Source organism: Calonectris borealis, chromosome 27 (genome assembly GCF_964195595.1).
Source record: "Calonectris borealis chromosome 27, bCalBor7.hap1.2, whole genome shotgun sequence".
Taxonomy (NCBI): domain Eukaryota; kingdom Metazoa; phylum Chordata; class Aves; order Procellariiformes; family Procellariidae; genus Calonectris; species Calonectris borealis.
The window spans coordinates 6,748,419-6,776,300 of NC_134338.1; the positions used below are offsets into that span (position 1 = coordinate 6,748,419).

Here is a 27,882-nt window from a genome sequence, read left to right on the forward strand (position 1 = left end):
CTCCAAGTCCTGCCGTAGGCTCCTCTCTCCAAAAGGATGCTGTGAGCTGCTGACCTCTAATAGCGCAGACAGGCAGATGTTCCTCAGACACGTTCCTCTGCCTTTCAGGAGCTACTGCTGCTGGTGGCAATGCTTGTTTTCTCTGCCACATTGGCAGGAGAGCACCTAGACCTGCCAAAATCTGGAAAATTGCTTCGTTTGCTATGATGCTTAGGAGGAAACCATCGGTGTGGAGTTATTGCATCCGTAGAGAGGAGGTGCTCGAGCTGGACATCAGGCAAGCGGTGGGAGACCCTCGGACCTCAATTCTGGAAGGTCTCTGCTGTGAAGGAGATCGCCTTCCCCCTGCCTGCCTTGCCGAAGCCTGGCTTCAGGCAGAGCAGAGCGGTCCTTGCAGCTGGTGGCACTCACACCTACACGCTGTAGTTGAAAGTAAGCCCAACTTCTCCAGGCTTTAGTTGCAGCCAGAAATTGGGGTGACTCTGCAGAAAATGTAAAGAGGGAAACTGTGCATGACATCGTTTGTTTGTTTGTTTGTTTGTTTTTAAGGAATGTTTTTTCAATTAACTTGTTTTAATGACTAATCTGTGTTGTTGCTTCCAGGTCAGGGGTCATCACATTGCAAAGCTTGATCCTCTCGGCATTAGTTGTGTAAATTTTGATGATGCGCCAGTAACTGTTTCTCCAAACGTCGGTGAGAATTACTCTGCAAATTAATTCTAATGTAATTTAACTTTTTTACCCCTCCCCTCTTTTGTTTTTCTCCCTTTCCCCTCTCCCTCTTGGTACCTGTTCTCCTTTCCATTCCTGGCCCATTTCATAGATTCGAGGGCATCATGTAGCACAACTCGACCCACTGGGCATCTTGGATGCAGATCTGGACTCCTCCCTTCCAGCCGATATTATCACATCCACAGACAAACTGGGTGAGGGCTTTGAGAGCAGTTAGTGCTGCATTGCTTGAGCTCCTCTCTCTTTCACAGCTTTGTAGGTAGATTGCTTCACCAGTAAGGGGGGAAAGGTCTTAAGTTTCCTTAGTAATGATCACTCTAAATTTATAGTTGACCGGCCGCCGCGGAGTGGTTCTGCCCCCCTCCGGCTGTCACGGCAGCTGGGTCTTGTGCCAAAACCCTATTGCTCGGCTCATGTTTCTCCTCCAACTGGTGCCAATTAATTATGTCATTGAACTCGCTCATCCAGGGGTGGAAGCAATTGCATCTTCTGGAAATGCGAAGCAGAGAGGTTTTGTGTTGGCGAGAGCTGGAGGTCTGTTCCCTCAGCTGCTCCTGGGGGCCTCGAGAGCTGGGCGGAATGGGCTGACTTCGTCTCTGCAGGGCTGAGAAGCGCCTCTTGGTGTGCCCCTGCGACGATGCCCTGCCCTCCTTCGCTCCCAGCTTGCTGCAGCATTTGTAAATCCCTTAATTGCCTCCTTTTTCCAAGACTGAGCTATGAGTCCCTGCTGGTGATCATAACAAGGAAGCTTTGGGATGCGTTCCCGTCCGAGTAGAGAGGGGGAAATCCCAATGCCTTTGAGCGAAAGATGCATGAGTGTTGCACAGAAGCGTGTGTGGTGCCTAGGACTTGAAATCCTAATCTGAAAGTGCTTAAACTCAGCACCTCTCAATGTGCTTTAGATTTGATCTCTGTAGTACGCTGCCATTCTTCTAGCTAGAACGAGGTCGCGGCGCTGAGCTCTTTCACCTTGCTGGTGCTTTCCCAGGGTCGTTACCCTGGCACTACGAGCGCTCGAGAGGCATGCTTCTAACTTAGAGTAGAGCAGCAGTAATGATTACTAACCTCGCACAACGAAACAGCTGATCAGAGCGTACGGTGCATGTAAACGATCTTGATTCCTCGTTCAGCTGCCAGGGAACCAGCCCTGGACCCGCTGGACCTTCATACGGGATTACGTGTACTGGGAGTGGTAGGGAAGGATTAGGTTTTGGTTGTCCCAGCTCACTGGATGATGGAGGAGCTGCTTCATCCTGAGGTCTGGACTTCTGACGTGCTTGTCCAGAGGACCAAGCCCTGGCTGTGCCTCGGGAGCTGGCCGGCTCTGGGTTGGAGCAAGCCCTGTGCCTGGGAGGTGTTGTTGGGAAGAGGTGGGGAGATGATGGCCATGAACACAGGCGCAGGAGAGGACACAAGTACTCTTAGTCAGCACTGCGAGGGGAGCAGGGAGACTTTTTTAGGTGGCTTTGAAGCCACTCCCAGTGGCTGGGGAGAGGAAGGGGTGAGGAAAGCCTTTTCTCGCTCAGGGTTTTTGGCCTCTGCTGTGGGCGCTAGTCCTTCTGAAGCAGAGCAGCAGAGGAGAGCCCTGAAGCCCTGTGCCTGATGGACGTGTTTCCCTTTTGAGAGGAGAGCAGGGTCTGCACGAAACGCAGAGCCAGCCGGCTGCAGGTTGTTGCAGCGACTGCTGTCTCCCACGAGAAAAGGGAGCCGGGAGTGGAGAGTTACCGTGCTGTCAGTAAGTCGTAGACTCACAGAGTGGTTTGGGTTGGAGGGGACCTTCAAAGGTCAACTAGTCCAAGCCCCCTGCCATGGGCAAGGACATCTTTCACTAGATCAGGTTGCTCAAAGCCCCCTCCAACCTGACTTTGAACACTTCCAGGGATGGGCCATCCACAGCTTCTCTGGGCAACCTGTCCCAGTGTCTCACCACCCACAGCATAAAAAACCCCTCTTCCTTATGTGCAGTCTACACCTACCCTCTTTCGGTTTAAAACCATTGCCCCCTGTCCTTCACTACAGGCCCTGGTAAAAAGTCTCTCTCCGTCTTTCTCATAACCCCCCTTTATATACTGAAAGGCCGCAGGAAGGTCTCCCCGTACCCTTCTCTTCTCCAGGCTGAACACCCCCAACTCTCTCAGCCTTTCTGCACAGGAGAGCTGTTCCAGCCCTGGGACCATTTTCATGGCCTCTTCTGGACCCGCTCTAACAGGTCCACGTCTGTCTTGCGCTGGGGACCCCAGAGCTGGACGCAGTGCTCCAGGTGAGGTCTCAGGAGAGCGGAATAGAGGGGGAGAATCACCTCCCTTGATTGCTGGCCGTGCTTCTTTGGATGCAGTCCAGGAGACGCTTGGCTTTTTGTGCTGCGAGCACACGTTGATGGCTCATGTCCAATTTGTCACCCACCAGCATTCCTAAGTCCTTCTCCGCAGGGCTGCTCTCCATCCATCCATTCATCTGTGCTGGGACTGGGGCTTGCCCCGACCCTTGCACTTGACCTTGTTGAACTTCATGAACTTCGCACAAGCCCACTCCTCCAGCCTGTCCAGCTCCCTCTGGAGGCATCCCTTCCCTCCAGCGTATCAACTGCACCACTCAGCTTGGTGTCACCTGCAACCTGGCTGAGGGTGCCCTTGATCCCACTATCCATGCCATCGATGATTAAACGGTATTGGTCCCAGTACGGACCCTTGAGGGGCACTGCTCCGTACTGGTTTCCACTTGGACGTTGAACTCATGGGGCTGCTTCAATGGGGAAAGTCAGTTCAGAGGGCTTTTGTTCTGCTTTGACCGTGTGGTTCCTCTGCAGCAAGGTGTGCTCCAGCAGCGTCCTTGCTTCAGAGGCAGAAGAGCCCAAGGGCCCTAAGCAGTCCAAGAACAGGTCCTCCCTTGGAGCCACAACTGCAGAGCTGGGCTGACAGCATCATCACAGCTGTAACAGAATCTGGGTAAAGCGGTATAAACTCAATTTTTCCTGCTTCCCCAGGGTGAGCGGTCACGAGTCCAGCACCGTGACCCAGCCCAGCTCGCCGCGGTGGAAAGTCTTCAGGCATGGCTGGTCCGTAGGCATCGGCTGGAGGAGAATCTCGGCCCGCAATCTCCGTGTCCGAGATAGGCGTTAAGTTTAATATCTGTTTCTTTGTGGCTTTCATACTAAGATATCTGTCATTGCAGTTCCTGGTGTTGATTTAATTACCAGGAATCCATGAATTCACAGGAAATAACAAGTCCTGGGAACAAGCTATGCTGGTATCAGCCGCTAGCTCATGCTGGGGTTGTGTCCCGTGGTAGGACCCCAGACTCAAATGGCTGTGTCTAATCAAAGGAGGCTTTATTATCTTGCTGTGTTATTTGTACTGAATAGACTTTCCCCTGCTATGCTCAGCCTGGAAAACCTCATCTGGTCGCTCTTAAAACACAACTTGGTGAACATAGCTTGCAAGCAGCGCTCAGCGAGAGGGGAGGAGAGCAGCGCTGGTGCAGAGCGTGGGCAGAGCTCCGGCCGAGCCTAAGATCGGGTATCGCCTGCTTGTGGCAGAGAAAGCCAATTTCTAAGCAGATCCTGCTGGCTTCTTTTGCTTTGAAAGAGTATTTCTTAACACTTGACAGAGCAGTTAATAACAGGAGCGGTTTTGAAACTTGGAAACAATCTTGTTTCCTCTTTCTGAGCAGTGAAATCCTTAAAGGTCAGCTTTTGTGGTGTGAGTTCTGCTGCCAACAGCTTAAACCATGGCCGGGCAGTGCTGTAATTCAAAGGAGTTGCATGGTTAATCTCAGAAGTTGATCTTTCTTCTCAATTGCCTTTTGTTTAGCAGCTGGTTTGTCTCTGGTTTGGAAGCTCTCTTTGGATTAAGCAGTGTGAGCTTTGGAGAAAATGCAAGAGGGGGAAAGCACACCTGGGGGTACTCGGTCTGATGAGCAGTGGGGCTGAGCCACCAAATTCCTCTTTCTCTTGTCTTTTCTTTTTAAAAACCAAAATAATCTCATCCTGGTCTTCTACTGCAGCTGATCTGGCATGGTAAGTGGTGTAAAACAAGGATAAGATGACTGCAGGAACTTGAGGTGACCTGTCCAAGGAAATAATACCTTAGTACACTGAAATCAGGTGGTGTGTGGAAGGCGGTGTGTGTCTGAGCGTCCGTCCGTCCGTCTGTCTGTCTGTCTCTTGCGGAAGGCAGCTACTCCTGCCTCTTGCCCGGGGGAATTGATGGAAATCGTCCTTCAGCTCGCGAAGAGCCAGGCGAGCCCCTGCGGGGAGATGGGCTGGGAGCGCTGCCACCTCCCCTTTCCCCAGTTTGAGACCTTGCTAACCAAACGTCTCACCTAAACATATGATTTTTTCCCACTGATCAAAAAGAGACGTGTTCCCAAAGCCTTTCTTGTAACCCAGGTGAGATTGAGGCACTCGGGTCACTAACCTAGCCGGCGAGCGCAGCTCCGGTGACGCACGCTGCCTGCCGCTCCGGCAGCCCTGCCTGCATCCGGCATGGTGTCCCGGCGCTCCCGCCTGTGCCGAGCATGCTCGAGAAGTGTCGGCATTGTGCGTGCCTGCCTCACCCTTGGTCTTGCTCATTAACGGCCTGCTCGTTAACACCCCGATCCCCCTCCTGCCTGTGTGTAGGCAGCAGTGGTGCCTCCTTGGGAGTGACCTTGAAATCCTCCCAGTAGCAACGAGCAGAGCAAAACCTCCGGGAGCAGATGTCGGTGGGAAGCAGCTCCCTGCTCTGCAGAGGGTAACGCTCCCCTTGCTGGTCCTTGATGGGAAGATGCCTTTTGGTCGTAGCAGGTGAAGGCACCGTGCCGGGCGGTCTTCCGCTCCCGTCTGAGGCGTGCACGCGAGAGGACATTTCAAACCATGCAGCTCAACTGCTCCCCAGTGTCTGATGCCCCCCTGTTCCCCTCCCTGCTCCTCCCTCCTCTCGCCAGACTTTCCACCGGGATTTCTTCTCCGCCTAGTGCGTAGTCATCCTCCATCCCAACCCTTTTCCCTCTTATGGTTTTTGACTGTATTTTAAATACTGTATTTTTTTTGACTTGTGCTTTCCATAACTAGTTTTCACGGTTCCAGGTTTTTTTTTTACTAACTTTGACTGCGTCTCTCTATCTTCTCCCTTTCTGCACCCCTTTCCCTGCCCACCCCAGATCTCGCAGTGTTCAAGGAGCGGCTGAGAGTGTTAACAGTAGGAGGTATGCAATTAATGAGCCTTTAACCCTCTGGAGTGCAGGACTCTCTTTGAATAGGTTATTCTGGGCATGAACCAAGCCGGTAAAGCAGTTTCCTCCCGTCTCGCACCACTCTTGAGTTTTGTAACATGTTTATTTTTAATTTGTCCCACTAAAAGTCTCAATGTAGGCGCTTGGTTAGTGATGCTTCACCTGTAGAGATCCCCAATGTAGAGCCTCACTGGCCTTTTCCATACTGTGTGTCTGCGTGCCTAGCTTGCTAGAGTACACGTTTTGTTGTGAACATTAATTTTACGAGGCCTCAATCTCCCCAATTGGTTTGAGTCTCCTAAAAATCCAAGCTGTCTTCTCCTGACTCTGTCCTGGTTTTGTCCTGGTGAAAATTTGGCAGCTCATCCCTAGCCTTCCCCCCCTCTGATGGTATTGCTGCCTATAAATACTCAGCACTGTCAAAAAAGCTGGCAGGTTGCAGCAAAGCAGAAGCAGAGATGCGTAGAGCCCTGAAAAATCCTTGTAAAATCTGATACCCCCCAAAGTCTGCCTGAGTTTTCAAACTGGCATGGCAGAGCGAGCCGAAGCCCTGTGCCGTGGGGCTGGGAACCACAGCAAATTACTGAGGCTTCCCTGAAACCTCCAGCCAGCAGCTTCTCTGGGATGCTCGGTACTAATGCCGCCTCTCTCCAGGGCTTCTGTTTGGATAGGAACCGCAGAGAAGCCCTGGAGATGCGGGGCCAAACCCTCAGCTCCTTGAAGCTGCGGTTCAGCGCTCCCAGGCACAGCTCCGCTGCCGAGCTCCCTGGGGTCTGGCTTCATTCCTTCCCCTGGGACCAGCAGCGTCCAGGAGGGTTGTGTGGGCAGAGGAGGAGGTGGACGGCAGTGGCGAGCAGGAAAACCAGCTCCGGGCTTGCTGTGGGTGTTCCCCGCCTCCGGCAAGCGCCGTCCTCGAGGCTGCACAGGGATGAGCCGTGGCCAGCCCCGTCTCCAGCTCAACCTCCATTCCTCACCAGAGAGCAAGACATAGACTCCTATAACATTAAGTTCAAGGAGAGCCAGCTATGGAGGGGCCAATTTTTGCCTCCCTTTGCCTGGAAGAAGGTGGGTTACGCAGCGTTTAGGGGGTGGCATCCCCCGTACCCTCCCAAAGAGACACCCCCAGCTGAGGTGTTGGCCTGGGAGGAGCGGAGGTAACTCCGTCTCCTCCGTGGCTCCTGCCCTCGGTTAGAAAACACCTTGAAACCTGGCCCTGTTGGGAGCGGGCAGCTCCACCATCCGCCAAGCTCCTGCTTCAAAAGGGTCTTGGGACTCCCCAGTCCCCCTCCCGGCTCTGCTTCTGCCTTGCTGCATCGGTTCAGCGAGTTCATTGTCCCTCCTCCTCCGTGCCTCAGTTTCCTCAAAGACAACTGTGAGCTTCAGCGGGCGCTGAGGCACCTCCGATGGCTTTGGGGTACCATGGAGCTGCTGCGGGCCCTGGCAGGGACCTGCTGATGCTGTAACAGCAGCAGGCGGCGGCGGGGCTCGTCTGCAGCTCTAAAACCCGATTTTCAGCTCCCAGCCCTGCGCGGTGCCTTCTCCAGGCGCACCCAGCTCCCCGCAGCCCCACGTGTCGTAGTAAGGAGCTGCCTACGAACCACGAGGTGCCAGCACCCAAAAAGAGGGGGTTTGCTAAGCAGAGCTAGGCTAACCCCCTAATTAAAAGGCTGTTAATTGGGCAAGGGGGTATCTGGGCAGCAAAACCCCCGAGGGGCTGGCTGGCTGCCCCGCTCCCGGGCTGAGCTATTCAGGAGAGTCCGTCGCAGAGCCCTGATGCCGTTTTCTTTCTCTTGCTTCTCTATCTCTCTTTGGGGTTTGTCTGTTTTAACCGTTTCCTTCTCCGCATTGACTCTTCATTTTTAATTTCCACCGTGTGGCGACACTCCGTTGTGCTTGGTGACTCCTCAATTCCTCTGTTTCTTTTCTCTCCCCTTGTTATAATTTGTGGTGTATTTTTTGCGTTCTTGGGGCTACAAACTTCCTGACTCTCGCCCTGGATTTTAATTACCGATTTACGTGTGTATATATATTGCTTTGTGTTTCGTTTCTTGCGTTACCTTTCGTAATAACCTTGTTGTTCTGTGCTTAATGTCTTTTTGTTTAATTACGGCTTGGTTTTTATCCATATAAACCTCCTTCATGCTTATTTTTGGTTTTATGCTGCTTTTTTTTGTCCCTTCCCCACCTCTCCCAAATGCACCCGGTCCCTGCGTGACGGTGTCCCCCCGTCCCCCTTCCTTCCTTCTCTCTCTTGCTTTCGCTGGTCCCACCCATGAAAAATCCTGCAGGCTTTTACGGGCTGGATGAATCTGACCTCGACAAGGTCTTCCACTTGCCCACAACCACTTTCATCGGTGGAAATGAATCGGCTCTTCCGCTCCGGGAAATCATCCGCCGGCTGGAGGTGAGGAGGGCGGGGAGGGCTGTGCCAGACCTGTTTGCAGCCCAGGGGGGACACAGAGCAGTTGCTTTTTGGAGGTCCTGGGCCCTGCTGTTGCCTGCAACCTGGGCCAACCTGCAGATTTTAAGCTTTTCAGGTTGGGAGCTGTTCCTCAGCGCTTGCCCCACTTGTAGCAGCCACCCTGTGTTAGCTGATCATCTCTGATCACCTCCAGCTTCACGCTACATTAGGGCAACACGTTTGGTCTAGCCAAGGTTGAGCAAACCCCAGGCAACTAAATACTGCATTTTTGGAAACCTCTCCAGCTACATTTTCCAGTTTAAAGCAGCGAACGGTGCTGGGCAGGCAATACCCCGCTCCGTGCGCTGCTGTAGTGCTGCTGCTGCCCTGCGTGGTGGCCCCTTGGAGGGTCTTGGTGCAGGAGCAGCTCCCACCTGGGGCTGGGGCCTCCGGCTCTTGCAGCCGTTTCCCCTTTGCTGCCGAATTTCATACCCTGCTCTGCCCAGTCTGAGAGCGCAGATGGCTCCCGGGCAAGCTGCAGGCTCGCTCAGATGGTCTCTGTTGAGACAGGTTGACCTTGGGAGAAGCAAAGCTGCGTCAACATCTTAGATAAGCTGCAAGAACGAGCTCCTTATTTTTTGGGAGAGGTTGTTTTGCTGATTCTCTCCCCACCATACGAAGGGGGATTGTGGACCTGGTCACAGCTGATGCCACCGAGAGGGAAAATCTCGCCTCTGAGGTGGATATAAAGGACTTGGGGGTCTGATCCTGGGCCCCTCGGGGAAAGGGAATTAAACATTTTGATGCTCCTCCCCTGCGGCGTCCCCTTTCCTGGGAAAACAGCTCAAACCAGGCTCCCAAAACGGGGCTGGCGCAGTGCTGGCTGCCGGCGCTGCTTGGGGGCCCCCCCAGGGTGCCATCGCAGGCAGCGCTTGCCGGTGCTCAGGCAGCGCGGTGCGGCTGCCAGGCAGGAGGGTTTGTGTCTCCGCTGGGGCAGGAGGGCTCTTTGTCTTGCTGAAAGGTTAAAGAGGGGGACGAAAGAGTCCCTGGCCCCGTAGTCCGATACGATGCTGCACGTGCCTGTGTTTGCGGTGGGTGAGGAGATGTTAAAGCCCTGGCTGTTGTCTCACGGCCCTTCTTCTCCCGTCGGGGCAGATGGCGTACTGCCAGCACATCGGCGTGGAGTTCATGTTTATCAACGACCTGGAGCAGTGCCAGTGGATCCGGCAGAAGTTTGAGACGCCGGGCATTATGCAGTTCACCAACGAAGAGAAACGCACATTGCTGGCCAGGCTGGTCCGCTCTACCAGGTACCCCGGGGGGTCTTCACCTTCCCCTTATCTTCCCTTGCTGCACAGGGTGGTTTGCTCCCAGCCGGAGTGACGCGGTCACCACCTGAGTCATATCTTGACTTCGTCTGTCGCGGTCGGCTTAATCAGCAGGGTGACGCCAGCGAGCTGCCGGGCTGGCAGGCTCAGGTGCTGGCAAAGAGCCCGAAAACATGGATGATCCTGAAAGAAAAGGTCTAAAAATAAGGTGTAAGTGCGGCACAGTGTCGCGGTGGGGGAGCAGCCAGCTGGGCTCTGCGGGAGGAGACCGGGGTGACCAGGAAGGCTGTCGGGCTGCTGCATGATGCCTGCTTGAGCATCACTGGGTGCTGTGGCTCCCTCGGTGCGGTCCCCATCCTTTCTCTGGCTTCTGCCCTCAGCTGATCAGCCCTGGCACTGATCCCTCTCTCCCTTTGCCTTCCAGGTTTGAGGAGTTCCTCCATCGGAAATGGTCTTCAGAGAAGCGTTTCGGTCTGGAGGGCTGTGAAGTGCTGATCCCAGCTTTAAAGACCATTATTGATAAGTCGAGTGAGAAGGGAGTGGATTATGTTATCATGGGGATGCCGCACAGGTAACCCTGCCTCTCTCCACGGTGGTGCTTGGGGTGCGGAGGAGAGGGGTGCTGCCGGGGTTCGGTGCTGGAGGGCACACTGTTTTCTGCCATCACCTAACTGGTCTTGGCTGGTGGTGAACCTTAGTTGGAGAGCTCAGGCCTTGGCTGCTCTCTGCTCATCGTGGTGTTTGCAGCTTCAGCTCATTTGTAGATTCATCTGGAGAGGGGTGGTGGCTCTAGCAGCAGAGCTGGAGTCCCAGAGCAGGATTTGGCCTGCCCGCTCTGGGATGCGGCAGCAGCCGGTCCATCCCTGTGCGTTGGGGTCTACAGTCTCCTTTTCGGGTGAAACTGCAGAGCCCTCTCCCCAGTTGACCTTAGAACCGCTGCCAGAGGTGTGGGGTTCTCGCACTGCCTCTGCATGACGGTGGGGATGGCAAGTCACCGTTGGCACTCGATGCCAGGCTGGCGCTGCTGGTTGCCAACACTGGTCTTGCTTTTGCAGGGGACGCCTGAATGTTCTTGCCAACGTGATCAGGAAAGAGCTGGAGCAGATCTTCTGCCAGTTCGACTCCAAGCTGGAGGCTGCTGATGAGGTGAATCTCCTCTTCTGCCTGTAGCAGGTTGCTGTCGCCTATCTCCATGCGGTCCCTGGAGGCTGTGGCCGTGCAGCGTGAGCTGGATTGTGCCACCGCTGGTGGTGTCCCTCGGTGGCATCGGTGTCGCAAGGATTTCCACGTCACACACACGCTCGTGTGACTGAAGCCTTCATGTCGGTGCCACTGCTGGGTGGTCAGTGGCTCTCCATGGGCATAAAGCAGCCTTGGGGTGAGCGACGAGGGGAGGGGAAGGTGGCCAGGAGCAGAGGTTGACTTGTACCCTTGCAGCAGCCCCTGGTCCCCATATGGAGCCCTAAAGCAGCTGCAAAAACCCCGAGGCTCGAATCGCTTCCACCGCAGGCTCTGTCGCTGCGATGCATTTGTGCTTCAAAGCTTCCAGCATCATAAGCTGGGATGACGTGGCTTTTGGAAAGCTGGGCTGGTCTGGCTTTATCCTGCGATGCCCTTCAGGTGGGGTTTTGAGGTGAGAAAGCAGCAGCCTGGGGTGTCGAGGTGCCCCAGCTGGGAATTGCAGCCTATTGCGAGCGGTGCCAGGGATGGCTGTACTGGTGCAGTGTGGGCAGAGCTTGGGTGAGCGTTATCCCAGCTCTGTTTTCCAGTGTTCTTCCCCAAACCCACTACACTTGCTTCTTCCCTTGCACCTACGACCTTACCTAGATGGGCTTGACGTGTGTCTGAGGTTTGTTGGTGGTTTGGCACCTGTAGCAGGCTACTTTTGCTTTGCTGAATGCCAGGTCAGCTCCTAAAGTGAGTGCCTGCTGCTTTCTGCCAGCGCCTCCAGAAAATGCCCCCTTTTTCCAGCCCCAGGGGTCAGCTCCACCCTGCTTCAGGTCTCCTTCCGTGCCCCAAAAGCCGCTCACGTTCCTGGGGGTGACTCTCCTCTCCCCTCTGTCAGGGCTCCGGTGACGTGAAGTACCACCTGGGAATGTACCACCGGCGGATTAACCGCGTCACCGACAGGAACATCACCCTTTCCTTGGTGGCAAATCCTTCTCACTTGGAGGCAGCTGATCCTGTTGTTCAAGGCAAGACTAAAGCAGAGCAGTTTTACTGTGGGGACACGGAAGGGAAGAAGGTGAGTGGTGCTGAGACGCCTGCAGTGAAGTGGCCTGGGCTGGACGAGGTTTGGTGGGAAGCAGGCTGGTGGGAAAGCAAAGAAACCCAGGTGGTTTTGGTTTGCTGTGCTCCTTCCCCTGCTGTCACCCTGCTATCACCCTGACTTTGCTCCCCCATCCTTCCCCGCTGTCTTTGGGGGTACCTTTGGTAGGAGCTTGCCCACCCCAGGCTCCCATTGCTGCTTCCTCCATCTCTGAGCAACCGGCTCAGCCGGGCTGCGGGGAGCAGCAGATGCCCAAACCCCTGGTTGGAGAGCAGGGAAATGAGGGGCGCTCCCGAAAGCCAACCCAAGCATCACAGCTCAGAGGGCTCGGCAGTAGGAGCCTCAAGCTGAAGGATCTCATCACCAGGGATAACCATTCCTGGGACTGGGAAAGCTGGAGCCAGCAGCAGCAGGCAGCTCTCCGCACCCCGGTGGGAGAGCAGCAGGGAACGGGCTGCGGTCGGGGGTTTATTTGCGGTCTGATTCATCGCAGACCTGTCTCCAACACGAAGAAGTGGAAGGGTGAGATCAAAAGTGCTTCCCTTCCTCCTACACCCCAAGGGCTGGATATAAATAGACAAACTCTCGTCTGACAGGCAGCGTCCTCAGCCAGCTCCTGGGTACGATAGCAAAATAACGTCACCGAAGCTGGAGCGAGCTCCCGGCCCGGCTCCTGCCCAAAGGTCTTCTGGGGTGAAAGCATGGCGGAAAGGGGCTTTTTTCTCGTCTTCCCCCGGTTAGAAAAAGGCTTTGCTTTGGGATGTGTGTGTTTGGGAATGGGGCTCGCCTCCCAGCTGCTGTGCGCCGAGCCCATCCCAGCATCGGATGCATTGACGAGCTGCGCTGTGTCCTTTCTGGGACGCCAAAGGCTCACGGGGATGAGACTTGGGCCCTTTCCTGGTGGCTGCCCCTGCCCACCATCCCCACAGAGCCCCTGCTGACCGCCATGGCTTCACGTCTCCCAGGTGATGTCCATCCTCCTGCACGGAGACGCCGCTTTCGCTGGGCAGGGCATCGTCTACGAGACGTTCCACTTGAGTGACCTGCCCTCCTACACCACCCACGGCACCGTCCACGTCGTGGTGAACAACCAGGTGAGGAGCAAATCCCCTGCATCCGTGGGGTCCCTCGGGGACCAGCCGGCCCCTCTGCAGGCTCAGGCCTGGGTGGTAGCTGGCAGCAGGCAGTAGCTGTTTCCCAGCCAAGGTTCCTGGCATGAGCCATAATCCTGGGGTCAAGCACCGGGTACTTGATACCCAGCTGCTCAACAGTAGCAGCTTTTGACTCCAGCCTGGCGCAGAGGCGGTGCAACCTGCGAGATCACGCAGGGCTGCTCTGTTCTGCCCCCGGGTAAACCAGAGGCATTTCACTGGGACCAGCCCATCCCGGGGCGCAGCAGGATGACGGTCCGGGGCGCAGGAGACGGGCAGGTTGTGCTACGGCTGAGTGGCACAGCCGTGGGGGAACCCCCAGCTCAGCCTCAAGCCGAGCTGCCCTCGAAGCTGCGTGTGCCGCTTTCCAAATCCTTACCGCCGTGCTGGTCCTGTTCCCTCTCACCTGCTACAGATCGGCTTCACAACAGACCCCCGGATGGCCCGCTCCTCCCCGTACCCGACCGATGTTGCCCGCGTGGTGAACGCGCCCATTTTCCACGTCAACGCGGACGACCCGGAGGCCGTCGTCTACGTGTGCAATGTGGCAGCAGAGTGGCGAAGCACCTTCCATAAGGACGTGGTGGTGGATTTGGTAAGAAACGTGGCATGTGGCTTTATCCTAAAGCTGTGGCTCTGCTGTGGGCGCTCACCAATACCTCTCGGGCTGTATTTTCTGAAAGCTGAAGTTCCTCTTCAGGGCTTGTCTGGCCCATTTGACGCGAGGGGAGGGAGGAGGTGGTGTAAAGAAAGGCAACAAGGCTGTAATAGCACTTGGAGAGGTGACGCTGTCTCTGTATGGAGCCTGCCCTCGCCTCCCGCGTTGGGGAGGACACGCTTGGGTTCCTCCTGGGCTGTTTCGGACCCTTCCTAGCACAGAGACCCAGGAACATCCGACGGCTTTCAGAGCCGTGGCTTGCAAGCAGCTACTTTCAAAGGCTCTTTCCCCTCCCGACAGGTTTGTTACAGGCGCAACGGTCACAACGAGATGGACGAACCCATGTTCACGCAACCCCTGATGTACAAACAGATTCGGAAACAGAAGCCGGTGCTGCAGAAATACGCAGAGCTGCTGATTTCCCAAGGGGTGGTGAATCAGCCGGAGTATGAGGTACTGTGCCTTGGGGCCTGGGAGGAAAACTGCGGGCGGCATCTCTGGGGAAAACTACTTGTTTGGTTCAGATCTGGGTGTGAACGATGTGACGGGGCCCATTTCTGCTTGTGCTTGTCACCTAAAGGTGGCAGAGCTGTGCTAGGGTTGGGCGACTGCTGCAGACTTGGCAGCGACGGGGTTAGGAGCCAAGGCTCGTCCTTGGACTGTGCCAGCTCCGAACAGCGCAGGAACATTTAGTTCAAGGATTGCCCCGTGATCAGTGCAGCCAGACGGCGCTGGGCCACTGCGGCACGGCTGGGACCCACGGGAGAGTTGAACTCTGCAGCACTCGGGCTCACTGTGGCCTGGGGGTATCTGGGGCAGCTCTTCCTTGCCCCAGTACCGCTTCGCAGCATCGTTAGGGTTGAATGCGAGTTGTCGGTTCAGACGGCAGCAGAGCTGTCCCTTGGGGGACAGGGGCCTCCAGCAGCAGCTCTGCTCTCTAAGGCTGAGCTACGCAGCCCTGGGGCTCCCCTGCTGTGGGGACCAGCTGTGCCCTCCAGCACCCTTGCAAGCTCGCGCCGAGGCCCCCAGGCTCGGCACTCTTGTTTGGAGACCCCTCGCTAATGCTTTTCCGCCTTCTGGTTCTGCCTTTCAGGAGGAAATTGCCAAGTACGATAAGATCTGCGAGGAGGCCCATGCAAGATCCAAGGATGAAAAGATCTTGCACATCAAGCACTGGCTGGACTCACCCTGGCCTGGTAAGTTGCTAGGAACCTTTTGGAGGTCCTAGCAAAGAGCCTGGCTTCTCTAGAGCCGTGGCAGCTATTTTCTAGTAAATCACTCTGGTGGGGGGGTGGGGTGGTGCTCTCCGCTCCAGGCATCCCCAGCCTTGCTTGAGGGTGTCCCTGACCTGAGCTCTTTACACGGAGCTGGGCATGGCTCCCACAACAGGGTGGACTGCTCCTCCTCCTGCAGGTTTCTTCACTCTGGACGGCCAACCCCGGAGCATGACCTGCCCTTCCACCGGTCTGAACGAAGAGGACTTGACGCACATTGGTCAAGTGGCCAGCTCAGTGCCAGTGGAGGATTTCACTATCCATGGAGGTAGGAGCTTGCGGAAGCTATGCCAGACAGGGTGTTTGTTCCAGAGAAGATGTGGGATAGGGCTGGAACGTGGCCTGGAAGGAAGGGACCTGTTGCAGTGCTTCGATATGTGTGGCCAGCAGGTCTAGGGAAGGGATCCTCCCCGTCTGCTCCGCTCTCCTGAGACCTCACCTGGAGCACTGCGTCCAGCTCTGGGGTCCCCAGCGCAAGACAGACGTGGACCTGTTAGAGCGGGTCCAGAAGAGGCCACGAGAATGGTCCCAGGGCTGGAACAGCTCTCCTGTGCAGAAAGGCTGAGAGAGTTGGGGGTGTTCAGCCTGGAGAAGAGAAGGGTACGGGGAGACCTTCCTGCGGCCTTTCAGTATATAAAGGGGGGTTATGAGAAAGACGGAGAGAGACTTTTTGCCAGGGCCTGTAGTGAAGGACAGGGGGCAATGGTTTTAAACTGAAAGGGGGTAGGTGTAGATTGGATGTAAGGAGGGTGGTGAGACACTGGGACAGGTTGCCCAGAGAAGCTGTGGATGCCCCATCCCTGGAAACATTCAAGGTCAGGTTGGAGGGGCTTTGAGCAACCTGGTCTAGTGAAAGATGTCCCGGCTCATGGCAGGGGGGTTGGACTAGTTGACCTTTGAAGGTCCCTTCCAACACAAACCCGTCTGTGAGTCTACGAGAATTAGTTCACAAGGGAGCTGTGGTTAACGGAATTGAACTGAGGAGTAGCTCTTCTTTGGAGCTGATCCTTCTCTGCAGTCCTGATTCCTCAACCCTGGTTCATCCCTCCGACAGAGGTGGATCCGTTCCTCTGCCCCCGGGCATTTGCAGTCTGTCAGTCTGTGGGCAGGTTGTGGGACACACGCGGTGTCACTGGAGCTCCCTCCCACGCTATGAACTGGCTTCTGTCCCGGCAGGTTTGAGCCGTATTCTGAAAACCCGCGGGGAGATGGTGAAGAACCGGACGGTGGACTGGGCCCTGGCAGAGTACATGGCATTCGGCTCCCTGCTCAAAGAGGGCATCCACATCCGCCTGAGCGGCCAGGACGTTGAGAGGGGGACGTTCAGGTAAAGCTGTGCTTTTGGTGGCCGTAAAGGTGATTCCAGCTTTCCAGAAGGGATCCAAAGGGTGATGATGGAGTAATGCTTTCCTCTCTTCCAGCCATCGCCACCACGTCCTGCACGACCAGAACGTGGACAAGAGGACCTGTATCCCCATGAACCACCTCTGGCCCAACCAGGCTCCTTACACCGTCTGCAACAGCTCTCTGTCAGAGTACGGCGTCCTCGGTAAGCGAGGGGGTCTGTGCCCGCCGCCCAGGGGGGTGAGGCCATTCCGGGAGGATAACCCTCTTGCTTCTCTCCCATCCCTCAGGATTTGAGCTGGGCTTTGCCATGGCAAGCCCCAACGCCCTAGTGCTTTGGGAAGCCCAATTCGGGGACTTCCACAACACTGCTCAGTGCATAATCGACCAGTTCATCTGTCCCGGGCAGGCCAAGTGGGTCAGGCAGAACGGCATCGTCCTGCTGCTTCCCCATGGCATGGAGGGCATGGTAAGGACCTCCCCAGCTCGTGGGCCCCCATTGTCTGGCCTGTTCCAGAAGCAGAGCTGAGGGCAGCAGTGGCAGGTAGCACTGCTCACGGCGTGGCCGTGCCTGGCATCGGCTTCTCGTGCCAGCCCTGACCCCACCCCGCTCACTCTGCTCCCTGCTTGGTCCCCACAGGGTCCCGAGCACTCCTCCGCCCGCCCGGAGCGATTCTTGCAGATGTGCAACGATGATCCCGACGTCTTCCCCGTGAGTGGCGGCCGTGCTGAGCTCAGCCCGGCCCTCCTGTGTCCTGGATCCGACCGCTGCTTTGAAATGGGGAGGGGGGCAGTAACACCCGAGTGGGCTCAGCGCCATGCTGCGGTTGGGGCGGGTGTCGTGGAGCCGGTAGCAGGAGGCGTGGGACGCCCTGGGCTCGCGCTGCAGCCGGGAGGGTGTGGGGAAAGGGGCTGAACCCGGTGCCCAGGCTGCACCTCCGCCGCCCCTGGGGCTGCTGCACAGCATGAGGCAGAGGTGGCCCTAAAAGCGTCGTGGGAGGGGGCTGTTGGCCACCCCTGTGGCTGCCCCAAGGTGGGGGGCACAGACCTGCAGCCTCTCCCAGCTCCCTGTGGGTCTCCCTGTGCTCTGGAGGGGGAGAGGAGGGAGGGAGGGCTGGGTGCCGCTCTTCTCCCCGCTGCCGGAGCTGCGAGGCCAAGAGGCACCTTGTGTTTCTTGAAATCCCCTCAACTGCTGAGGCAGAAACTGGACGACTTCGACGTGCGCCAGCTCTACGACTGCAACTGGATCGTTGTGAACTGCTCCACTCCGGCCAACTTCTTCCATGTCCTCCGGCGCCAGATCCTCCTGCCCTTCCGCAAACCGGTCAGTGCCAGCAGCTCCGCGCCCGGCTCGGTGCCAAGGCAGGGCAGCCCCGCGTCCCTGGGGACGGGACTCGGGGCGGGCTCGTTCTTGCACCTTGGCAGCAAACACGGGCAATTTGCCTCTGCCTGGGCCAAGGACCTCTTGGTGCTCGGGGTTGGTTTGGTACGTGATGTGCTGCCGACTGGCTCGTGCAGGCTGGGGTGGCTGCAACCCCTTCCTGCGCTCCACGGGGAGGTCAGAGACGTTGGGGCCAGTGGGCGTTGGTAAATAACCCGGTCCAGCCGCTTGCCTTCAGCTCCGGCTGTGGGGCAGGCAGGTCCCCAGCAGCACCTCAGCCTCTTCCCCAGGGGAAACCCAGACCAGGAAACCTGGTGCTGTCCGAAACCGGTGCCCAATCCGGCAGAGCACGGCAGCCGAGCGAGGAGCAGATCTGTGGCGGCTGCTCCTGTGCTCGGGCAGGGGAGGGCAGGCAGGACGGGCAGGTGGGCGCTCTGGCCTTCGCTTGCAGCGGGGTGTTTCTGGTGAGGCTGACTGCCTTGCTCTGCTTCTTCTCCCCCCCTCCAGCTGATAATCTTCACTCCAAAGTCGCTGCTGCGCCACCCCGAAGCCCGCTCCGGCTTCGACGACATGCTGCCAGGTACGAGCAGCACGGAGGTGTCTGTTTCCCCCCGCGACGCTCTGTGGGATGAAGGGTGAAGGGCAGGAGCTGGCCACCTCGGGTAAAGTCCGCCTGGCAGCAGCATCCTCACGCCGAAGAGCGGCCGAGCGAGGCTGACGCCACCGGCATCACGGCGTTGCAGACAGCCCCTGCAGGGAGCTCTGCGCCGGTGCGGCACGCGGGCTGCCTTCCTCCCTCCCTGCTCCCCTCCAGCGGGAGGCAACATGCTCGCCCCTGCCGTGGCCGGGGTGTGCCAGCTGCAGCTACTTACCCGGCAAATTAGAGCCACCCCTTGTTAGTGCCGAGCCGCGGACTCTGAGGAGACGTGACTTGGCTTTCCAGGCTTTGCCGTGGTGCTTCCTCCATCGGCAGCCGCTTCCCGCTGGAGCGGCACAGCCAGGGTTTGGCAGGCCCAAGTCTCACAGAGCTGTGATGGTTTGTACTGGGAGCTGGACCCAGTACCAGCTGGTCTGGCTCTGCCTCTCCGGTTTGCCTGCCCAGGCTGGGGTCTCAGAAGGGGCTGGCACGGGACGCGGGTGCAGGCAGCTGCCGGCGTGGTGCCCTGGGCCATGGCGGCTGACAGTGCCGTCCTCTCCCTTGGCAGGCACCCACTTCCTCCGCATCATCCCCGACAGCGGCCCCGCAGCCCAGAGCCCCGAGCAGGTGAAGCGGGTGCTGTTCTGCACCGGCAAGGTCTACTACGACCTGACCCGAGAGCGCAAGGCCCGGCAGATGGAGGCCGACGTGGCCATCACCAGGGTGGAGCAGGTGAGCAGGGTGCAGCCGCCTCCGAGCCCACAGGCTGGGAGGGCCGTGCCCCCCACAACACCGCCATGACGCTGCTCTGTGTTGCCCGCAGCTCTCCCCGTTCCCCTTCGACCTCCTCCAGCGGGAAGCCCAGAAGTACCCGGCCGCCGAGCTGGTGTGGTGCCAGGAGGAGCACAAGAACCAGGGCTACTACGACTACGTCAAACCCCGGCTCCGCACCACCATCAACCGCGCCAAGCCCGTCTGGTAGGGACTCGGGGGGTGGGGGTGGCCATAAAGCTGGGGGGGGACCTGGGGGGTGCAGACCCCTCCTCACCCCCAGCCTTCTCCCCCACAGGTACGCAGGGCGGGAGCCGGCAGCTGCCCCCGCCACCGGCAACAAGAAAACCCACCTGACGGAGCTGCAGCGGCTCCTCGACACGGCCTTCAACCTCGACGCCTTCAAGGACCTGGCTTAAGCGCCAGCCCGGCGGCGGCAGCATGCTCCCGTCTGTCTGTCTGTCCATCTGTCTGTCCCTCGCTCGCCTCCCTCCTCCCTCCTTAACTACAGACCTTGTAAAACCCCATGCCGGCGCCTGGAGTCCTTGTCCGGCTCGCGCCAGGGCCAGCGTTGGTGCGGCTGCCCTGCCGGGCGAGAGGGGTCGGGAGCTCCCGCCCCAGCCATGGTGGGTGATAACTCCCAGCCCCCCTGCCCCCCAGGAGGGGCTGGGCCCTGGGGCTCTTCTCTGGGGGTGTCCGGTGCACTGGCTCCAGCCACTTCCCAGTTCCTCCCAGTCTGGTGTTGCACTTGTCCCTGCAGCCGCTGCCTCTCTCAGGGGAGCGAGAGGGGGCAGCCGATCCCTGCGGGGCCCAGGCAGGTCTGGGGGTGCTGGCCCCCAACCCCAGAGCCCCCCCTCCAGCTTTCAGGGCACCTGTGGGGCCGTTTGCCCGTCCCTGGGGAGCTCCGTCCCCTTCTGCCTGCACCAGCACCCCACCCTCGAGCCCCCCCTGCTGCCTCCACAGCCGCTCGGCCGGCGCTGGGCGCCACGTCCTCCCATGGGGGGTCCTGGGTGGGGGGTCGAGGGGGAGACCCCTGGCTGGGGCTCGCTTTCGGCATCCCCAATAAACACCGTGTCCTCCCGGCGCCACCCGGGTCCTCCTTCGGCCGTGGGGCGGGGGGTGCCGGGAGCCGGGGCGGGGGTGCCATATGCACCCGCCCATCCACGGCTGCTTGCACACGCGTGTGCAGCCGCTGGACGCTGGGCGTGCGGCCGCGTCGGTGTGGTCACGCTGTTGCACACCCGGTCGCGCGTCGTGTCACTGTCACACGGTCAGCCTGGCACACACGGGGTCCGCGTCCCTGCACACGCCCTGCTCACGCACACGCGTGCACTCGCGCACGGCGTCACGCGCCCTCGGTCGCACCCTGCTGTCACAGGCGCCCGTCACGCTGTCACACACGCGTGTCACACCCCGGCGCCCTGCACGCGCTGTCGCACCCCGCGTCACACCTGCTCACGCAGGCTGTCACACGCACGGGCACACACGAGCACCCGCACACACGCGCTGCCCGCTACACCCCCCCGCACAGCCGCACGCGCACACTCGCCCACCCCGCTCCCGCTCGGTGCTCGGCTGCCCGCGCCTGGCGGGGCGGGGCGGGGCGGCCCGTGCATACTGATGAGCTCGCGGCCCCATTGTGCGCGGCGGCGGCGGCGGCGGCGGCGGCGGCGGTGGTGGTGGCGGTGGCGCGGGCTCGGTCCGGCCCGGTTCGGCTCGGCTCGGCCCGGCTCGGCCCCGCGCGCCCCGCCCCGCCCCGCCCCCGCGCGCCCCGCCCCGCCCCCCCCTCCGCGCCGCCGCCATGGAGCCGGGGCCGCGCGCGGGCTGAAAATCCCGCGCAGCTTCCGCGCAGCCGCGCGCGCCCGGCGCCGCCAGGGCCATTTTGGGCCGCTCGCGACGGTGAGTGCGGGCAGCGCCGGGGCGGGCGGCGGCCGGCGGGTCCCTGCGCGCAGCCCCGCGCCCCCCTCGCCGTGCCCGGGGGCGGCGGGGGCGGTTGCCATGGCGACGGGGGGGTGTCCCCGCGGTGCCACCGGGCCCGCGGCCGGGCCGAGGGGGCTGTCACCGCCGGCGGGGGGGCCCGGGGCCGGTGGCACCTCCCGGGGGGCCGGGGCAGGCCCGGCGCGGCGCGGCTGCTCCCCCTGCCATGGCGGCCCCGTCCCTGCCGCGCTCCCGCGGGGCCGGGAGAGAACCGCAAGCGCCGCGGTGACCCCGCCGGCCCCCCCCGCCCCGCCGGGCCGGGCTGGAAATACCCCGGGCAGCTCCCGGCCGGGGGCGGCGGGCGATGCCGGGCGGGCCCCGTCCCCCCCGGGTCTCGCCCCGGAAAGTCCCCGCGATTCCCCCCACCCGCAGGCGTGGGGGAAAGCCCACGGCACCCGCGGCCCCGGGGGGGGAGCTGCGCCCGCGGGGGTTTTTGGGGGGAAGCCGCGGTGGGCCGGGGGGGGCGCGGGGGGGGCTTCCTGGGGGGCCACGGACACCCCCCACCCCCACCCCCCCACGGTGGGGGCGGGCGCGTGCCGGCCGGCTCCCCGTGCCAGGTCTGGGCAGGACGCCAAGTCCCGGTGCCCGCGGCCGGGGGAGCCGTGCAAGCTCCGCGCCATCCCCCCTCCCTGGTCTCAGGTTCCCTGGGGTCCCCGGTCCCCTGCCCCTCCTGGGGGGGGCCGCCCCCTCACCCGCTGTTTCCTCTGCCTCCCGCAGCCCTGGTGACGGTGACGCCGTCCCGCAGCGCCCGCCGCGGCCTCGGAAGACCCAGCCTGCGCCCGCCCGCTGCCGATGAACTCCATGAACCCCATGAAACCCTCCCTGCCACCCACACCCCACGGGTGAGCCCCTGCCCCCCCGGCACCCTGGGGCTGCACCCGCTGCCGCCCCAGCCCATGGCCTCCGTCCCTCTGTCCTTCGTCTTAATTAATTTGTTTTTCTTTCTAGTGATGGTTCATTTGCATACGAGTCTGTTCCTTGGCAACCGAGCACCAATCAGCCGGCGGGATCCCTCTCCGTGGTAACCACCGTCTGGGGTGTCAGCAACACCTCCCAGAGCCAGGTACCCACAGCATCCTCGTCCCCCACCCCGGGGACCCCCTGCAAATGGGCATGGCTGCCCCATGCCTGACCTGCTGCCCCGCCCCGGCACTCCCCAGGTTTTCGGCAGTCCCATGGGCCCTGGAGGGAGCAGCTCCAGCACCCCACTGCTGCCCGGCATGGCCAGCACCGGCTCGGGCATGAGCTCACCGCCGTTCATGCCGCAGCAGCCCTTCGCTGAGGGGGCACCTGGGAAGGGCTACGTGCAGCCGGGCGTCTATGGCCGCAGTGCCTACCCTGGCGGGCCGGGCTTCGCCGCCAGGTAAGGCCGGCCCTGTGTCCCCTGTCCGGGCACGCGACCCGCCACGGGGCTACCGCACGCCCCTTCCCCGCCTCTCTGTCCTCCAGCTATGCCGGCAGCCCCAGCGGCCCCGGTGGGATGGGGCTCCCCTCACATGCCGGCCGGGCCCCCGCTGACTTCACCCAGGCAGCTGCCGCCGCCGCCGTGGCCGCCGCCGCTGCCACAGCCACGGCCACAGCTACGGCGACAGTGGCGGCGCTGCAGGAGAAGCAGAGCCAGGAGTTGAGCCAGTACAGCGCGGTAAGAGCCCGGCTGTGGCAGAGCCAAGGAGCCAGCGGCCACCCCCGCCCCGCCATGACCCCGCTCTCTCCTTGCTGCAGATGGGTGCGGGGCAGCCCTTCAGCAGCCAGTTCCTGCCCCACGCAGGACCTCGCGGCCCTGCTGGCATGAGCCCGGCTGGCATGGCGGGCGTCATGGCTCCCTCCGGCGTCTCCCCCGTGAGCATGAGCCCTGCACGGGCGCCCGGTGCCAGCCCCCTGTATGGTGGGCAGCGGATGCCCCAGCACGCCTACCCTGGCCCCCCCCCAAGCCAGCAGCTCCCCCGCCAGGGCCTCAAGCGGGCGTACTCCAACGAGGTGAGCCTCTGCACTGATGGGGGCTGTGGCGTGCCGGGACTGTCCCCCCCGCCGCTGGCACTGACATCCCCAGCCCCGCAGGGATACCCGGCGCAGCAGTACCTCCAGGGCGGGCAGTACACTGTGGCCAGCGCCCAGTACGCCCCCAGCGCCTCCCAGCCCTCCGCTCCGTCCCCCTCCTACCCCGGCCACAGGCTGCAGCAGGGCATGGGCCAGTACCTCTCCGCCTCGGGCAACGCCGGACCCTATTACAAGGTACCAGAGGGGGCACGGGGTGGGGGGAGCCGGGTGTCTGTCATCCCCTGGTGCCAACCGCCGGGGACCTTCCTCCTCCCGCAGCCGGCTGACCAGTTCAACGGGCAGAGCGCTGGCTTCGGCACCTACAGCCAGGCGGCCGTCAACGGGGTGAGTCCCAGCACCGGGTGGGGTGGGGGGCAATGCCGGCCCGGCCGGGTGCTGAGGGTGCGCGGTGCCTCCGCAGCCGGGCCGGTCGCTGCCAGGGTACCCCAGCTCGCCGCTGGCCGGGAACCCCACGCCGCCCATGACGCCGGGCAGTGGCATCCCCCCCTACGCGTCCCCGGGTCAGGACGTCAAGTCGCCCTTCCTGCCGGACATGAAGCCCAGCGTCACCTCTCTGCACCCGTCCCCCTCAGGTAGGTGCCCCCGCTGGGGATGGGGGGGCTGCCGGGGAGAGGGGGGGAGGGGGCATATCGCAGAGACCCCCCCATGTGTCAGGGCCCCAGCCTGGTGGCCATTGCCCCTTTAAAGATACCATGGGGAGCAATCTCAGGAAGGGGGGGGGAAGGGGGGGGCTTCAGAACAGGGGGCGTGGCCACTCCCAGGGTCTTTGGGGGGGCCTCGCAGGCACTGTCCAATGAGAGGGCAGATTGAGGCAGTGGGAGGGGCTTCCTATGAAGGGGCAGGATATTTAGTAGTGGGAGGGGCTTGTGAAAAGGGTGGGGCCTCAGTGGGAGGGGCAGTTCAGAGCAGTTCAATGGGGTATCCTGGAGTGGGAGGAGCCTCTTGGATAGTGGGAGGGGCTTTCAGTGGGATGGGCTTCCTGCATGGATGGGGTGTGGCTGCCTATAGTGGGAGAGGCTTTTTGCATAGGGGTGGGTCCTCCCAGAGTGGGAGGGGCCTCTGATATAGTGGGAGGGGCCTCTAAGTGGGATGGGCTTCCTGCATAGGGGTGGGGTGCCCTGGAGTAGGAGGGGCCTCTTTGTGGGGTGCGGTTTCCTGAAGGGTGGGTTCCTAGCTGGTGGGTGGAGCTTGCTGGGGTGGGGCCGGGGGCGGGGCCAGGGCGTGGGGGTCCCTGCTGACAGTGTCCCCGGCAGGGCCGGCCCCCGGGGAGGAGTTGCGGCTGACCTTCCCCGTGCGGGACGGCGTGGTGCTGGAGCCCTTCCGCCTGCAGCACAACCTGGCCGTCAGCAACCACGTCTTCCAGCTGCGCGACTCCGTCTACAAGACCCTCATGATGAGGTGGGGGCGGCACGGGGCAGGGGGCTGCGCGGCACGGCAGAGCGCTGTACGGCACCGCACGTGGCGCTGCGTGGCACGGTGTCACGCTGCAGTGGTTCTGCGTGGCACGGTGTGGCACAGTGTAGTGTGGCACAGCATGGTGCAGTGCTACGCAGCGTGACTTGTTGCCGCACAGTGCTATGTGGCATGGCGGCACGTGGCATGGTGCTGTACTGTGTCACGGTATGTGGCATGATTTGGTATGGCAGTACACGGTGTGGTTCATCATGGCACGGTGCTGTATGGTGCAGTGGTACCTGGCGTGCCTCGGCGCAGCACGGTGGTGTATGCGTGGTGGTGCGTGGCATGCCACCTTGTATGGTGCAGTGGTACATGGCGTAGCTTGGCATGGCACAGTGCTGTGTGGTGTGGTGGTACCCGCCACGGGTTGTCGCAGTGCTGTATGACGTGATGGTACATAGCGCGGCTTGGCGCAGCACAGTGCTGCATAGCGTGGTGGTACCCGGCACGGTGGCTCGCGTGCGGGCACACCCCCTGCCCGTACCCCTGCCCACACCCCTGCCTGCCCCGCCAGGCCCGACCTGGAGCTGCAGTTCAAGTGCTACCACCATGAGGACCGGCAGATGAACACCAACTGGCCGGCCTCCGTGCAGGTGAGCGTCAACGCCACGCCGCTCACTATCGAGCGCGGCGACAACAAGACCTCCCACAAGCCGCTCTACCTGAAGCACGTCTGCCAGCCCGGCAGGAACACCATCCAGATCACTGTCACCGCCTGCTGCTGCGTGAGTCACCGGGGGGTCCCGGGGGTGGGGGGACGGTGGCTGAGGCTGCGGCTCAGCCCCCCCATCTCTCCGCAGTCCCATCTCTTCGTCCTGCAGCTGGTGCATCGGCCCTCAGTGCGCTCGGTGCTGCAGGGTCTCATCAAGAAGCGCCTGCTCCCCGCCGAGCACTGCATCACCAAAAGTGAGCGCCGCAGCCGGCACCCCCGGCCCACCGGGCCCTGGGGGATGGGGGGCTGCAGCGTGGGGGCGGGGGAGGACACCCCAGTCCGGGGGCTGCAGCGTGGGGGGGGGGACAGGACACCCCAGTCCAGGGGCTGCAGCGTGGGGGGGGGTGATGGAGCATCATGACTAGATGCCACCATGGTGCTGCCCCCATCCCAGCATCCCAATATCCCAGTTCTGATCCTCGGTGCCCCTCACCCCCCCTAGTCAAGCGCAACTTCAGCAGCGGGACCATCCCGGGGACCCCGGGGCCCAATGGCGAGGACGGCGTGGAGCAGACGGCTATCAAGGTGTCCCTCAAGTGCCCCATCACCTTCCGGAGGATTCAGCTCCCAGCCAGGGGCCACGACTGCCGGCACATACAGGTAGGCGTGGTGGTGGCAGGGGGGTGTCCCCCACCCCATGTCCCCCCCCACCAGCTCAGCCGCCGCTCTCCCCCACAGTGCTTCGACCTGGAGTCCTACCTGCAGCTCAACTGTGAGAGGGGGACGTGGCGGTGTCCTGTCTGCAAGTGAGTGGGGCCCCAGTGGGGCCGTGCCCCCATTTCCCTGCCTGCGTGGGGGGGTTTCCCTGCCCTCACCCTGCCTCTCCCTGCCTGCAGTAAGACAGCCCTGCTGGAGGGGCTGGAGGTGGACCAGTACATGCTGGGCATCCTGATCTACATCCAGAAGTAAGTGTCCCCACGCCGTCTGTCCATCTATCTGTGGCTGGCACCATCCCCAGGGGACCATGCAGCCGACCTCCCCCCAACCTGACCCCCCCGCCATCCTGCCGCCCCCAGCTCGGAGCACGAGGAGATCACCATCGACCCAACCTGCAGCTGGAAACCCGTCCCGGTCAAACCCGACGTCCACGTCAAGGAGGAGCCGGAGGGGCCGGCGCTGAAGCGGTGCCGGACCCTCAGCCCCACGCACATGGTGCTGCCCAACATCATGGAGATGATCGCAGCCCTGGGGCCCGGCTCCACGCCCTTCTCAGCACTGCCGCCACCACCGGCGGGTGCTGCCGCCGACTACGGTGCCCCGGGTACGGGGGGACCCATGGGGAACGGGCCCTGTCCGTGTCCCCCCCTCCCCACCCAATCACCTCCTTTCCTCCCGCAGGTTCCAGCTTTCCGGGACCCGGGGGCTTCCCAGAGCCGTTTCCTCCCCCCGGTGCCCCCGGCACACCGACGCTGAGCGACTTCGCGCCAGGACCCCCCCCAATCTCCTACCAGTCCGACATCCCCGGTGGCCTCCTGGCCCCTGAGAAGCCCCCCGCACCCCCTCTCTCTGCACAGGTCAGCTGGGCTGCGGGTGGGGGGCTCCCCCCAGACCCCCGTGTCTCCCCGTGGAGGGACCAGAGGGGTCCCGGTGGAGGGAGGGTCTCACTGCCACGCTCTCCCCCCACAGCCGCCCCCGCCGGGGCGGATGGAGCCGTCCCACCCCCCGGTGCAACCAGGGCTGCACAACCCTCCCCCGGGCAGCCAGCCGGCACAGCCGCTGCACCACCGGAGCGCGCCGGCACGGCCCCCCCTGGGCCCCCCCGGCCCAGCGCATGCCACCGACCTCACCTTCCCCCCTGCGCCTGGCATGGCTGGGACGGGTGATGGGTCGGAGCCTGCCCTCGACGTGAGTACCCCGGGGGGGGGGGCTGGGGGTCCCACTGCCAGTTCGGGACCCCGGCCGCCACGGGATGGGTGGGGAGGAGCTGGGGGGGGGCTGGTCGTCACACGCTGCCACCCCCAGCTCCTGCCCGAGCTGACGAACCCCGACGAGCTGCTCTCCTATCTGGGCCCCCCCGACCTCCCCAGCAGCAGCAACGATGACCTCCTCTCCCTCTTCGAGAACAACTGAGCCATCCTCACCCCCCCCATCGGACCCCCCCACCCCACCACGGGGCCAGGGGGGGCAGCGCTGGTGTGCCCCTGCCCACCGCAGAGCTGGGCCCCCCCCCCCCAACAAGGGGGCTTCTCCTGAAGGGACGCGATGGGACGGACAGATGGACGGGCTCAGCCCCCCCAGAAGCACAAGGCTGTACATAGTGTAGAAACACTACTGCCCCCCCCACTCCAAGACCCCCCAACCCCGTATTTAAAGGCAAGTGCGTCGCTGCGGGGTCGGCCCGCGCCCCCTGTATAAATGTGCATACGCTGCTTCCCCTTGTAACATATGTGCCCAGCCGGGGGGTGCGGGGCTCAGGCCCCCAGCTGCCCCACGGCCCCCTGGCTGTTGAGCTCCCTGTACCGTCTCCTTATCGCTGGCTATTAAAGGATTTCGTTTCGGCCGGGCTCACGCACGTCGCTG

General features: G+C 61.5%; 2 protein-coding genes across 13 annotated transcripts in view; both read left to right on the forward strand.

Moving 5' to 3' along the window:
• Window positions 1-19,684, forward strand: part of OGDH (oxoglutarate dehydrogenase) — a 35,264-nt gene extending 15,580 nt beyond the window's left edge. For 5 of the 11 annotated variants that reach the window (XM_075174646.1, XM_075174654.1, XM_075174647.1 and 2 more), the window contains 21 exons: window positions 824-926; window positions 5,872-5,916; window positions 8,232-8,347; window positions 9,500-9,654; window positions 10,097-10,243; window positions 10,728-10,818; window positions 11,738-11,917; window positions 12,907-13,035; window positions 13,508-13,687; window positions 14,051-14,203; window positions 14,844-14,946; window positions 15,164-15,292; window positions 16,201-16,351; window positions 16,446-16,573; window positions 16,659-16,837; window positions 17,009-17,080; window positions 17,570-17,692; window positions 18,257-18,329; window positions 18,955-19,118; window positions 19,210-19,364; window positions 19,456-19,684. In XM_075174646.1, the coding sequence (XP_075030747.1) occupies window positions 824-926; window positions 5,872-5,916; window positions 8,232-8,347; window positions 9,500-9,654; window positions 10,097-10,243; window positions 10,728-10,818; window positions 11,738-11,917; window positions 12,907-13,035; window positions 13,508-13,687; window positions 14,051-14,203; window positions 14,844-14,946; window positions 15,164-15,292; window positions 16,201-16,351; window positions 16,446-16,573; window positions 16,659-16,837; window positions 17,009-17,080; window positions 17,570-17,692; window positions 18,257-18,329; window positions 18,955-19,118; window positions 19,210-19,364; window positions 19,456-19,576 (2,697 nt within the window). In that variant the 3' untranslated portion in view covers window positions 19,577-19,684. Of the gene's footprint in view, window positions 1-603; window positions 695-823; window positions 927-5,871; window positions 5,917-8,231; window positions 8,348-9,499; window positions 9,655-10,096; window positions 10,244-10,727; window positions 10,819-11,737; window positions 11,918-12,906; window positions 13,036-13,507; window positions 13,688-14,050; window positions 14,204-14,843; window positions 14,947-15,163; window positions 15,293-16,200; window positions 16,352-16,445; window positions 16,574-16,658; window positions 16,838-17,008; window positions 17,081-17,569; window positions 17,693-18,256; window positions 18,330-18,954; window positions 19,119-19,209; window positions 19,365-19,455 lie in introns of all 11 variants that reach the window. The other 6 variants (XM_075174651.1, XM_075174655.1, XM_075174652.1 and 3 more) reach the window with 4 other exon arrangements.
• Window positions 19,685-20,966: 1,282 nt separating this feature from the next.
• ZMIZ2 (zinc finger MIZ-type containing 2) lies at window positions 20,967-27,865 on the forward strand. Of its 2 annotated transcripts, XM_075174659.1 has the most exons (19): window positions 20,967-21,056; window positions 21,852-21,976; window positions 22,083-22,197; window positions 22,295-22,497; window positions 22,584-22,776; window positions 22,857-23,111; window positions 23,193-23,366; window positions 23,451-23,516; window positions 23,593-23,764; window positions 24,446-24,590; window positions 25,165-25,375; window positions 25,451-25,556; window positions 25,805-25,962; window positions 26,041-26,108; window positions 26,199-26,267; window positions 26,379-26,623; window positions 26,701-26,876; window positions 26,989-27,207; window positions 27,325-27,865. In XM_075174659.1, the coding sequence occupies exons 2-19, from the start codon at window positions 21,927-21,929 to the stop codon at window positions 27,430-27,432; spliced, it is 2,733 nt and encodes a 910-aa protein (XP_075030760.1). In that variant the 5' UTR covers window positions 20,967-21,056; window positions 21,852-21,926; the 3' UTR covers window positions 27,433-27,865. The 2 variants fall into 2 exon arrangements, with proteins under 2 accessions (XP_075030760.1, XP_075030759.1); XM_075174658.1 differs by having other exon boundaries at window positions 26,989-27,865.
• Window positions 27,866-27,882: the final 17 nt, after the last annotated feature.

Excerpts from the sequence above, each read along its gene's own strand:
- ZMIZ2 (XM_075174658.1), top strand. The coding sequence starts at position 21,927 with ATGAACTCCATGAACCCCATGAAACCCTCCCTGCCACCCACACCCCAC. Across the intron at positions 22,198-22,294 it reads GCAACACCTCCCAGAGCCAG|GTTTTCGGCAGTCCCATGGG; the intron begins GTACCCACAGCA and ends GGCACTCCCCAG. Across the intron at positions 23,367-23,450 it reads ACGCCGGACCCTATTACAAG|CCGGCTGACCAGTTCAACGG; the intron begins GTACCAGAGGGG and ends CTCCTCCCGCAG.